This window comes from Arvicola amphibius, chromosome 3 (assembly GCF_903992535.2).
Source record: "Arvicola amphibius chromosome 3, mArvAmp1.2, whole genome shotgun sequence".
NCBI lineage: Eukaryota > Metazoa > Chordata > Mammalia > Rodentia > Cricetidae > Arvicola > Arvicola amphibius.
This window is the reverse complement of record NC_052049.1, coordinates 3,212,874-3,226,288: the sequence shown is the minus strand read 5'-3', so window position 1 is coordinate 3,226,288 and position 13,415 is coordinate 3,212,874. Positions and strand designations below refer to the sequence as shown.

Here is a 13,415-nt window from a genome sequence, read left to right as displayed (position 1 = left end):
TATCCATCTATCATCATCATCTGTCTATCATCTAATTATCATCTCTATCATCTATGTACCTACCTACCTGTCTACCTATCATCTATCTATCTATCTATCTATCTATCTATCTATCTATCTATCTATCTATCTATCATCTATCTATCTATCATCTATTTATCATCTATCTATCTATCTATCTATCATCCATCTATCTATCAATCATCTATCTATCTATCTATCTATCTATCTATCTATCTATCTATCTATCTATCTATCTACCTACCTACCTACCTATCTACCTTGTCTGTCTATCTATCTATCTATCTATCTATCTATCTATCTATCTATCTATCTAACTATCTAACATCTATTTCTACTTATCTATCATCTTTCTCTAGCCAGCTATGACATTAAATCAGAAGGAGGTCTATGTGGATGGAGAGCAGCATGAAGGGAAGAGGGACAAGAGAGGGTAATGAGGGCATGAACACAAAACACAAGGACACACGTCCAGAAATACTATAACAAAACCTTTAAGTTTGTGTGCTAACTAAACTACTAATCAAAACAAAGCAGCTATCACCCACAAAATCTACCGATAAAGACCTAGAGACGGTAACACAGGTAAGTACATATACACATTCAAACACTAAGCAAGGGAAGACAACAGCCATAAGTCTACTGCCCCCTTGAGCCTGCTGGATGAATTGCTCCTGTTTCTGATCGCTACAATTCTACATCCAACTCAGACCACAGTGATAAGCTGACAAAATCGCCAGGCCACCAAATCCAGCCCCAGAACCAAAAGCTGGTCTCTACCTCCACAATCAGTGTTTCGTTGGTTGGTCCAGTGGAGGTTAAGCTCTCAGGCTCCTTGTAGGACCGTCTGTAGTTGAAGGCGGTACCTGAAAACTTGTATCGTCCAGGCCAGTCCACACTCCAGTGTCCGTTCAGGTAGTATTTCTTGAGAGAATTGCGCACAGAGATGTAGGAGGTAGATATGTTCGTCTCATAGATACGAATGCTCCGGGCTCCAGGCGGAATAGTAACTACGTGGTAGTACTCTGGAGAGAGGAATGTAGCATTTAGTTTAACCTAGCTTCCCATAATTGGATGTGAGAGCCCATGTTCAGAGCTGGTGGATCTGCTGCTAGCTCTGGGTCTGGAGGAGAGGTCTTGTAATCTGCAACCTTCATAAGGATCATTTTAGTTTTTTTTTTTTTTTTTTTTTAAAAAAAATCAACCTAGTATCTACTTCCAGAAAAAAAATCAGAAGCCCCAGAACAGTGGTTCTCAACCTTCCTAATACTGTGACCCTTTCATACAATTTCTCATGTTGTAGTGATCCCCAGCCATAAAGTTATTTCTATTGCCACGTCGTAGCTTATAATTTTGCTACTGTTGTGAATTGTAATGTAAATATCTGTGTTTCTGATGGTCCGAGATGATCCCTGTGAAAGGGTCATTCTATCCTCAAAGAGGCTGCAACCCATAGGGTGAGAACCGCTGCTCCAGAAGCAAAGGGAACCCTACAGTGGAGACCTCAGCACTCTAAGTTCTCGCCGTCTCCTCTCCCTCAGCCCCTCCCAGCAAAAGCTCTGAATGAACCCCTTTCTCAGGTGGACATGGCTCATAGTTACTCACGGTTGGTACGGTGATGTTTACTGTAGAGTCCCCTGTGCATTGTGCAGTCTGAGTTATTCCCCTTGCAGACCCCACAGGAGTCCTCGGCAGCATCTGACCCAAGGACATTGTCACAGCCAACTTTCTGAAGGCCCCACAAGGTCACAGATAATTCATGGAAGAAAGGACAATACAAGCAACAACATCACCAACCTCACAACAAAATATTCCTCCCACTCCAGCTGAACACGTTTCCAACATGGAATAGTTAACAAATCGGTGTTGGATAACCAGTGTGTGCACAGCATGCCTTGTCCTGGGCTCCTGGCATCTTTTCTTGGGATGTGCTATCTGTCTTCTATAGAGTTCATCCCCAGTAGTACTACTTGAACCTTCAGTTAAAGTTCTAGATTGCACTGCAGTGAATTTCAGAGCAATGCTGACTTGGTAATATGACTGCCGGTGTGTTCACACAAGGCTCTGCTGAAGTGAGCACGTAGCTGGAAGTGAATTCCTCCACACAGAAATTCTCCCCATCAATGATGTGTACAAGCAAGATCTGTGCAAGGTTGCATAAGTTAATATGCTTATCGTGCTTTCTATAATGCTTGCTGGTTTCATATTTCCTACCAAGGTGTGTCTAGGAATAGCATCCATTCAGAAACAAAGCCATCACGGTCATAGCCCCATGCTGGAAATCCTCAGGGCCAGACATATTTTGTAATTCTGTTGTGTGTAAATTTAAAAGGTCAGCTGTATCAAGTCTGTCATGTGCATGGGTCTCTCTGGGGCTTGAGGCTGCCATGCTCTATAGATTATACATTGATATGTCTACTGCAAATCTCTACAAGAAGTGGGAGGAAGAAAACCCACCAACATTCATGTGTGAGAGAGAAGATTATGCCACCAAATGAATTCAGGTCTCCCAAATTTCTCATAGATTTTTGAGTTAGTGGTCTAGACTTTGGGTTTTGGAGTTGTTTGAATCCTCTTGCCCTGCTGCAGCTGAGGTCTGGACAGTCCTCATGCAGAGATCACTAAGATAGCTAAAGTGGCTCCTCACTGACTTCTCACAGCTCTGCCCAGAAACTGTACCCCTTGCAGATCTGCTGTCCCTGAACCCAATTTCTAATCTACATGGCAGTGGTCACCCTTGGTGAGTTCTTGTTCATGCCCTCATCCCCTCAGAAACCCAAGATCCCGACTGCCTTCTGAGAACCCTCTTAGCTTCCTGACACCCCCATGGTCTGCTCTCAGTACCCTTTGGTTCCAGTGCACCCTTCCAGATAGAGCTCAGGTGTGGGCTCTCCCTCCTCCTAGGTCCCCACAAGTGCTCCACACCCACATCTGACATCAGCTCTCCCCTCTGCTCATGCTCTGTACACACCTCCGTCACAAAGCAGTGCCATCAGCATGAGCTCTTCTGGCTTTTGTCCCCCTGGGCTGGGACTTGGAGGGAAAGGCTCCTCTCTTTTGTCTGGTCTTTCTAGCCCTTACAGGATGCCTGGCACAAAGCAGACTGTCTGGAGACATTTGTTGAATGAATAAGCAATCATTATTACCTCACATATCCCATCTATACAAACATTACGGCTATCCTCCGAGCATGGAGTCCCATCTTTCACTTTATTTGACAAAGAAAAGAAGAAATCAAATCCTTCTGCGATACAGTAGAGTTTGCATAAGTCCTGATCTTAAAAAGAAATACACACACAAACACAAATAGAAAGACACTTCAGCTCAGTTATTTTTGCTCTGAGGTTTAGACAGATTTTTCTTTGGTTGTCTCCCCCATAATATAAGTCCCACATAATAACACATTTTAAAGACTTTAAAAAAAAAACAAAAAAACAGAGCCTCAACATGTAGCCCTGCCTGGCCTGGAATGTGTTAATAGACCAGGCTAGCCTTGGACTCAGATAGATCTATCAGCCTCTACTTCCTATGTGCAGGATTAAATGTGTGTGCCACCATTCTAGGCCTTGCAGAGAAAGTTTAATGCTTATCTTTGGTAAAATTCTTCAAATTTATTAATATTATTTATTGATGCTTCACTGTTACTTTTTCCTTTAGTATCCCCTGCCTGACGGCTCCTTTCTATACTTGTTGGCACATAGTAGGCATTCAATAAACATTTGTTAACTGGGCTACAATGTTCATGATCTACTATATAAAGACTATGTTACAGGAATGTAAACTGATGAGTCATGTTTTGTAACACTGTGCAAAATTCTTACAAATAAGATGCAACAAACAATAAACTTTGTCTTTAAACGGATAGAAGAGGTGTTAAATGAGATTCAGGGTGCAATGTGTTTTATAGGAAAACTGGTAGGACCCCAGGGATCTGAGCCCAGGCTTCCAGGCTGTGCAGTTCACATGGCCAACTGCACCTTCTGCAGGGATCTCTTTCTTTCTGGATGAAATCAGGACAGCTGCCTCTGAGGAGCCTCACGCTCTCAGGAATTTCCTCATGTCTAAGACTCGCTCACAGATTCTCATGCTATTTTTTTCAAGATGGGAGAATTACCCAAGGATTTTTAAAATAAAACTTGCATGTACTTAATATGATCATTTGCCACAGACGAACAAAGTCAAGGGCAACACACACATTTCACCCTGATGTCACAGGTTAGTCCAGTTTCCCTCAAACCCTACAGACTGTTTTCCTTCTGGCTCAGGGCTCTGTTGATCATGTGTCTTAGTCTTAGTTTTACAGTTTGTGCATAAGATCCAAACGAAATCTGCTTTGCGTGAGACTGCTCACAGCTCCCTACACAGGGCTTATCATTTCTAACCCCCTACCAGGAGCATATGCACGGGAATGATGGACATAGAGCCATAGGGACACCTCTGCTTATGCACTGCTCCACAAAGCGTGCCACTGGCCTGGACAGAATTCCCAGTCTCAGGGAATGAGATAACTAAACAATCTTTAAATATACTCGAGCCATGCCTCTTGAACTACCAACATCTTTACGATGTTAGCTACATTATATCATATCACCATATCATAACATCTTGCTCACTTTTCTTCCACTGACAAGTGTAAATGTCATCTACTCCATGAATAAATTTCTCACTGTAAGGTTACAGAACAAGATTTCATTGCTCTAGTATACTTGAAAAATTATCCATTTTCTACAAAGTATACTAGAATTTTCTTTCAGCTTTTAAAATCTAAGAATGTGGCGGGTGATGTGTTTATAGTCACATCAGCATCAACTACAGTCATTCATTATTAATAGCTACTCAGTCAACAGATTTGGCTTGTGGGCTCTGTCTACCGATCACGTGTTGGTAAGATGTAATGGCAGTGGGGTGGGTCAAATCAAACCAGTCACCCGAAGGAACCCTGTTACGATGGCCTTCCAGACCTACAGTGTCTGCTCATCTGAACATGGCAGTGCTGGTCACATGGTATATTCAAATGGTAACAAGACATGGGGCCCCCTAGAGAGTAGGACTGGAAACTTACCTTCCACTCGTGTGTAAGGCTTCCACTTGTAGAGCCACCCTCGGAAGTGCTTGCTGTTGTACTCGGCGCACTGGGCAGCACGGAAGTCTATGCTGTCCAGAGGGCATTTCTGACTGTTGCAGAGCTTCAGAGTGCGCGCAGAGCCCTGGCAAAACTTCCCTCCATGAGATGGCCTGGAAAACATATCGCAGCCAGAGATAAGCACTTCCTGGACATTATGTTTACTGGGTGATATAGCTGTTAACACGTCTTAGAGCAGGCCGTGGAGGGAGGCATCCTGAGTCCATCCTGAGTGTTTTGGTCTTGATGCCGGAGGACAAAGCAGAGTTCAAGATCCAGGCTTGTGTGCACTTGCTCCTTGTCCTCCAGCATCCTCTGGAGGAGGCAGGAAAGTGAGTCACCTTCACGCTCTATAGGGGGATAGGTTTGCTGCTGAGAAAGTGGATGGCTTTTCAGGATGGCCCAGTTAGAGTAAGATGCTGAGGAAGAAAGTCAGCATCGTCTTCTTCCTTCTGCCCGATCCCATATGACACAGCCTAGACGTTAGGCCTGTGGGCCAAGTCAGAGAATCACTGAACAGCCACGAGCCTGCTGATTTCTGGGAAATCTCTAAGAATCTGGATGGGCACACTCAAGAGGACAATGGAAAGAAGAGTGACTTTGGGGCCTCATGCTTTACAGATAAGAGCAACAAAGTAGCATGACTTATTTCTGAAACAAGCCAGAGGGCCTTTTACTTCCCTGGATAGGTTACTATCCCTCTGGGTCTAGTCCCTGAAATTAGGCTACTTTGTTGTAGAAGTGACAATATTTGACAGAAAAGCAGAGCTTTACATGAAAGAGTCGTTCTTATTGGAGTTTTCTGTTCATACTCTATTTCCTTTTTTCTTTAAATAAAGTAGCCAGTTAGATAGCATCTTAGTTTCAAGGCATATAGTTAAAGCCCAGTTCTGCCCTGGCCCTGCTGGCTTGGCTATATTTTGCTGGGAGTCAGGAAGTAGTAAGCATCATAAACCACATGAAAGAAAGAGTGGAATTCCCTTCTTAGCATTCTCTACAGTATTGGGTAAGCGATAGGTCTGCTACTAACAAGATTGGCTGCTGTGGGAAGGCTCATTCAGAAGGAAGCAGGTCGTGTACATACCTGGGATTGGTACAGAGACGGTCTCTGTGAGATACTCCTCCCCCACAGGTCCTGGAACAGGGGGACCAAGGAGACCAATCTGACCAATGGCCATGGGTAGGCTTGGGGCCTTCATCACCGTACTTCACACACTGTCCTCCACGACACCACTAAGTATTTTAAACATAAATTTAAAATCATTGACATGAGCCCTGTATAGTTGGATTCAATTCATTTTTCTTGCAACACCAAGGGGAAGGCGTCTTGTAAAATATGCCAACATTGGCATCTCTACATGCAAGTGACATCTACTAAAGACACAGTTGGCGTTTCTTTGCCTATCTTTCCAAACCCAGCATCACCTGATAAATTGGTGTAAAGGGGAGAGGCATGGATCAGTCACTGTAGAAGGCTGAACGTCAGTGCAGTCAGAACTGAAAAACTGACACGAACATCTGGTCTGGTTACTCATCTCTAAAGTCATGACCCCTGACTTATGAAAAAAAAAAAGGCTCCTAGCTTGCATTTTGAAGAGAATCTCAGGGCAGAAAAGTCCAGATGAAGAAGACCCGGGACTCTGCACCTTGTAATTTCTGGTTAACTCCTGGATTTTACTGCAAAACACCAGGGCTCGGGGGAAACCATCTTGTTCCTTTAGAGCATATTAGATGTCACCCAGCTTTCTGCAGGGGTGAGCCAACTGCTCAGGAAGGAATCCAGTCTCTTCCCATGATGACTAGGGATGCCACCAATGTCCATTTTGTAAAAGAATGGCTCAACACACACACACACACACACACACACACACACACACACACACACACACTGCTACTTTGTGATTTTGTGTTCTAGAATCTGTAGTATTGCAGTATGGCCTTAACATCAAGGAGCACAGTGATTCAGGATGTTGTATTAAGAAGAGGGAAGATAGATGCCTTTGGTTTGCTGTCTGCATTAAATAAACAGAGCTTGGTTTGTGGGCAGAAAGGGCAGGCAACACAGTTATCTCTAGTATTTGAACCAATAGCTTGATACTGAGGGAAAGCAATGCCACTTCTAAAATAGGAAAATGACAGCGTTTCAATTGCCTGTTACTGGTGCATGGGGTAAAACACATCAAATCAACTACTGACATCTGGCCATTGTTGGTCCATACAAATGGTTTCGATCAATACTATAGAGATAGTAGGATACATGTAAGATGAAGCAGGAAATAGAAAACTGGGGACAGGGACTCAATGGAGGTCAATACAGGAGAAGGAGGGAGGAGAGAGACGATACAAAAAATACAGAAGCTATTTGTTAAAGCCTCACGTAATCATGCTATTTTTATATTGACCTAAAATTATACACAATACATATGTATACGTGTGTGTGTGTGTGTGTGTGTGTGTGTGTGTGTGTGTGTGTGTGTAGCTTAAATAAAGTTAGGTCACCAAGGCTGACAATGCCCTTTATAAAAATTGTAGACTAACAAAACTCTTGGCACCAGACACTAGAAATCCACTTTAGAATGGTTGGTCAGGATAGTCCTAGTGATCTCAAAACAATACAAAATATGTCAGTTGCCAATGCCTGATTCTCTGATGTTGAAGGTGAGACCCTATTACTGAAGACACTATATACTTAGGATACAGAACTTAGGTAATTTTAGCTGGATCTAACTTAAAAGCCTCCTCTCTTAAATCTAGATCCCATGCTGCCAGAAAGTCCTATGCCAGGTGCTAAGGGAGGAAATGGTCTTACCAGGCTGTGACATCCAAAGACCAACGTGGCACCCAACTGTGATACAACAATGGCCAATATGGCACCCAGCTGTGATACCACAACAGTGGCCCACATGACAGGAACCAGTAACGGTGAAGAGGATGCCACTCACACGTAGGTGGTAACCAACAACTGCCTGGCTGGACCTAAGCCTAAGTCACTGTGGTACTAGTCACCTAGACAACTACCTAGGGCTAGTGAGGTCATGGGTCTAGAAGAAAATGTACCACTACCACTTTGTTAGAGCAGCACCATTCCTAGCTGCATTCTAAATCCTATCTTTAAGTCTACGGCTAGGTATAGTTATCTCTCTTCATCCGAGCAGACTGCCACAGAGAACCTCAGCTGGGCACAGTGCAGAGAATAATCAGCTACAGGGTTCAGCCTCTGTGGATACACCTGTGGCACAGCTCTTGCGGTTATGGCTCAGGGAACATCCCAGTACAGAGAGCTTAGCCTCGAAACAATATGCACACACACAATAAGATGGGCTCAGCAGGTTGTGTATGTATATTTGGGCATACATACATGCATTATATATATTTATGTCATTTATACATGCACACACACTACTAAGTAGGGAGAAGAGGCTATCAATTTGAGAGTGAAGGTGCAGTCTAGAAGCGAGCAACCCCAGTCCCTCAGTTGGGCCCTATATTTTGTAAGAGCTGAGAGATTGAGCTAAGGAGCAGAAATGCATGCGGTCACCTCTCTGCTCCTGACTGTGGGCCTGATGCAACGAGCTGTTTCAGCTGCTGTTGCCTCGACTCTCGTGCCATGACGGACTCTAACCTGGAAATTCGAGCTAATTTCCTTCCGGCCAGGGTCTTTGATTACACTAACAGCAGTGCCACCAGGACAAGGCACCATGTGATCATGGGCACAGCACTGCCCATTCAGCCTGTGCTTCTGCAATATAACAGCAAGAACAGACAAGGTACACTGAGGGAGCACAGCAGCTGCATCGCCCAGAGAGGACAGTATTCGCCATGGAGAGCCCAGAGTGTCTGCGGTACGGACAACAGAGTGGCAATAGAAAGGACTCACATCTTTCCAAAGGAAGGCACGGCTGTGTCCCTCGTACCCCGTCATAACCAGTTCTCACTGCCGTGTTTCTGTGTGGTCACCACACTTGAAGGCTTGGGACCATTACATAATGTTGTCTGACAGTCGGAAGTTCCACAGCCAGTGTTTCCTTTTATTCATGGGCTCTCCAGAAACTAACACTTTTAGTGAGGCTGACCAGGAGTCAGTTGGTCGGCAGCTGCTTGTATCATTAGAAGTGCTCAGCTGTCTCTTACGAATCTCGCTTCCAACGCGGGGACACGGCTACAGAGCTAATTAGCACCATGTTGTCAGACTGAGCAACTGCTGGAAGCTCCTCTCTGGGAAGTGGTTACAACTGAAGGTAAATTTGGCTCTGTGCCTGAAGCCAGATTCAAGTGTATTTGGCTTGTGACATACTTGGGAATTCAAACCGTATGGATAAGTGACATGTTTACGTACCCATTTCTCTTTTTTCCATTAGTGTCATGAAAAAGACCCACTGCATAGAAAACGGAAATTGGAAGTGATCGCTTTGATACAATATATTTCGATTTTCACCAGTATCTTTGAGGCCAAAGCAGTACTGAACTGATACTGGTCCTCGTTGGTTGGGGGTTGGGGTTTCTCTCCCTTTTGTGGAGAACACACAGCCATTTCCTACTCTCTGATGCTCCGTCTACCAATTCTATATAGCTTATTAATAGAGAGATTGCCATAGAAGAGTTATAGTGTCTTAGTAAGGATGTAGGTGTGCACATGTGTGTGAGAATACTAGTCATCAAATGCTACAGTAAGAGGAGAGAGGGTGTGGGGGCTGCAAAATGGAGGTCTGAGTAGAGGAGGCTGCTGGAGCCCACCCCTCACCATGTCCTGCCCACACTGGGTGCCCTGTGCTGCTGGAGTTTACCCCTCACCATGTCCTGCCCACACTGGGTGCCCTGTGCTGCTGGAGTTTACCCCTCACCATGTCCTGCCCACACTGGGTGTCCTCTGCTGCTGGAGCCCACCCCTTATCATGTCCTGCCCACACTGGGTGCCCTCTGCTGCTGGAGTTTACCCCTTACCATGTCTTGCCCACACTGGGTGCCCTCTGCTGCTGGCATGAACTTCGTTTCACATTTCCTTCCAATCCGATGGCACCACAAGGCCTTACAGATATCCTAGAGGAGGAGAAGCCATTAGTGTCGCATGTCTGTCAGCAAATGGGAAGGGACGTCCCCTCAGCCACAGGGAGGAAAAGTCAAGAGGGAGCCGGAAAATCTGAACCCTGGCTTCCAGTTTTGCAATCCTGAATTTTGAAAATCATACTTTGTAAACCAAAGGGTAAGATAGAATTAATCTAGGCATTAAGGAAACCCATAAAAATGTAATTTTTAAAAAATCCAAATGACATTTTACCATGTATTCTTCTCTATCCCAATTTACACTAACTTCCTCACATATGAAAATTAATTTCTATTCTTCCTTTATTAATTCCTTTATGTTTGAAATCAGACTCTTGTGCTGTTATTCAGGCTGTCTCCGAACTCCACAGGGTCAAATGAACCTCCGGCCTCAGGTTCCTGAGTATCAGAGACCACAGGTACTTGATACTGTACCTACTTCCCAGGTTTTGAACTAACCATGATCAAGACACTGTTGGCGTGTCCACATGTCTGTTCACCTGTGTGCAGGCCTGCACCTGTCTACCCAGTCACTGATACATCCATGCAGGAGTCACGGAGGCACAAAGTTCTTACCATATATGTACCTACTTCCAGAGTTCCTGGCTACACAAAGCAGCAGCTTGCAGAAGTAAAACTAAGAGGAGAAACAGAAATGCAAAGGTCCATTGTGGGAGGTTTTAAACCCCTCTCTGTTGAATTGCTGAGACAGATGGAGACACGGAGGACCAAAGGCAAAGACAACATCATCGGATAAAAGGAAGGTATTTGTTGTAAGTAAGGTCTGGACTCATGTCTCAGGGTCTGTGGCTTGTTTAAGCAAACACCTTGTTTGCTGATCATGACAAGGCTCAGTTGTTTCATTTTGCTGCACGTTAACTATTTCATCAATAATAAAGAGGCAGCCTACAGTTAGCTTGATATTGCTTGTCTTTTGTAGATGGTATTGGAATACCGTTGATAGCGTGGTGCAGTCAGGGCATTCATAACACAGAGACTGGAAGTATAGTCTGGAAAGTCTAATCTTTAACAAAAGCTTTAGTTTTATATGTCTTTCCCCTTAACAAATACAAGAGTAATGTAGGGGAAAAAAATTCTTGGTATTTCCCACAAAAGGGAAACTGGCCTTTAGCAGAACCCCAGCTGAGTTTAGATGATTATGCTGGATAGAGGAGAGGCAGGGGCATTACTAACACTTCTGAAGTGTTGAGGGCTTTCTGGAAGACTGCATATATTCTGTGTATTTTATTCTTGATTTCATTATAAACTAGAATAAAAGAAACTTCAAAACTAGTTACTTTCATGTGATTTATGAGTAGCTCTCCTTGTCGTTTTAAGTAGAGCAAATTCCTAAATCTGGACGCTCCCTGTCTAGCCAGAATGCATATCTGTGCTCTGTGAAGGATTTATGCGGGAGATCACCAGGGAGACATCCCTAGGGCTACAGAGGCATCACCCTGTGTGAGGAACTGCTCTATAAAAATTGTACTTAGGAAATTCAATAGTCAGAAGCCTCGTGATGTACTGCTGTTACCATCCAGTATACTGTGCTCATGTTGGAACGGGGGTGGGGAACATTGTTCCCTTAATACTATCTGAAAAAAAATTGCGGAGTATTAATTTGCCAACTTAAACCAACTAAAAGTTATTACTGTGCTCCCACATGATAAATCAGGAAGAAAGATCTGACCTAATAAGCCAAGTCAACTCTGAAACGAAAGCTGATACCCTCAGCAGTAACAACCGTGATCTGCTGTGCCAGGAAAGCATGTGTTTCCTGTTACATTGGGCCGGTCCCGGCATATAGGATTTGACATTTGGTAGGTGCCCAATAAATGCGGAATCCATCACTGTCAGTTACACTAAATAAAATGGTTTTATGAATCATAGTGGAGAAAGCATGTGACAGCAAGCACTTGCCTTTCTGAAGTCCAGCATGCAGAGCTTGGCTTTCTCTCCAAATTGCCACTTGCACTGTGTGTTTGCGTCGTACAGTTGTCCCGGCAGCTTCTCCGGGTATTTGTACTCTTTCCCGGGCTTCGGCTGATCAGCAAGGCATATGGCTTGGGCAGTGCTGAAGCAAACAGGAGGCGTTATCAAGGGACATACAGCCTTCCTCATGCGATCTGATGGCACATTTTGTTTAGAGAGATGCTTATTTTCTTTGCCACAAAGTTCAAGACCAAATTTTTTTATTTAAAGATTTTTAGCCAGAAGTCATGTTTTTTTTTTCCTGAAATTACTCGTAAAATATTTGACCTATCTAAAACAAATTGCTCTTTAATAGATATCTCAAGCTTACCATCAAGGAAAATGAAACTGAAAAATTGTGACCAGATGTTTAAAGTGAGAGGTTTCTAACGCAAATGCTCACACACCCTTTGTGCCAGAAACAGCCGGACTACAGAAATTGCCGTAAAAATCAAACCACAATCAAACTACTTCAAATGCAGCAACTCACTTCTTCTCTGTCTTCCTGTCTTCAGAAGGGACTAGATATGGCTTAACCACCTCACTGGTAGGCAGCTAGAGTCTGACCAATGATTCCTTTGCCCACAAACGCAGCATCTCTATGGGTTTGGATTTGAAGTATCCCCTCAAAAGGCTCATGTGTTGAAGTGTGATCCCCAGCTAGTGGTCCTATGGGGAAGCAATTGGCTCCTGAGGCCACTGGCTTCATCCATGGATTACCATGAATTAACATGAGCGTCCCTGCTGAATGAGATATTGTGAAGTCAAATGTAGTTGAAGAAAGGAAATAAAACCTTCCACTCCCACATCTCCTCTTTCTCTGTCTACTTTCTGGACATTGTGAAGTGAGCAGTCTCTTTCAGCACACACTATACCATAAACATTGCCTCGTGCCCAAAGCTAGCAATTCATGGCTGAAAGTTCTGTAACCATGAAACCAGAACACTGTTCTACTTTTAAAAGTATTTCTCTCAGGTGATTCACCATAACAACAAAATATAATTAACACAATTTGTGCATTTATGGTATTTAATAGTTTTATGCTTGCAAGTAGCCAATAAGTCATGCCTATACATTCCATGAGTCCAGATCTCTCCAAACATCTTCTTAGACCCAAATGCTATAATTATGACAGACTGAATCCCAGACTAGGAGAACTTTGTTTGTCCTCTCATGATGTTACTTCCAGACCCCACACCTTTGAGCTCATCAGTCTGCAACAAAGGTGGTGTATAGTCCCAAAGAGTTCACTGTGGATTCC

The 13,415-nt window shown here is 43.8% G+C and overlaps 1 protein-coding gene across 1 annotated transcript in view; it reads right to left on the bottom strand.

Moving 5' to 3' along the window:
- Window positions 1-13,415, bottom strand: part of Adamts16 (ADAM metallopeptidase with thrombospondin type 1 motif 16) — a 106,422-nt gene that overhangs the window by 31,032 nt on the left and 61,975 nt on the right. The window contains 7 exon segments of the mRNA XM_038323844.1: window positions 802-1,046; window positions 1,627-1,750; window positions 3,168-3,298; window positions 5,084-5,256; window positions 6,228-6,376; window positions 10,085-10,180; window positions 12,104-12,257. Coding sequence (XP_038179772.1) covers window positions 802-1,046; window positions 1,627-1,750; window positions 3,168-3,298; window positions 5,084-5,256; window positions 6,228-6,376; window positions 10,085-10,180; window positions 12,104-12,257 — 1,072 coding nt within the window.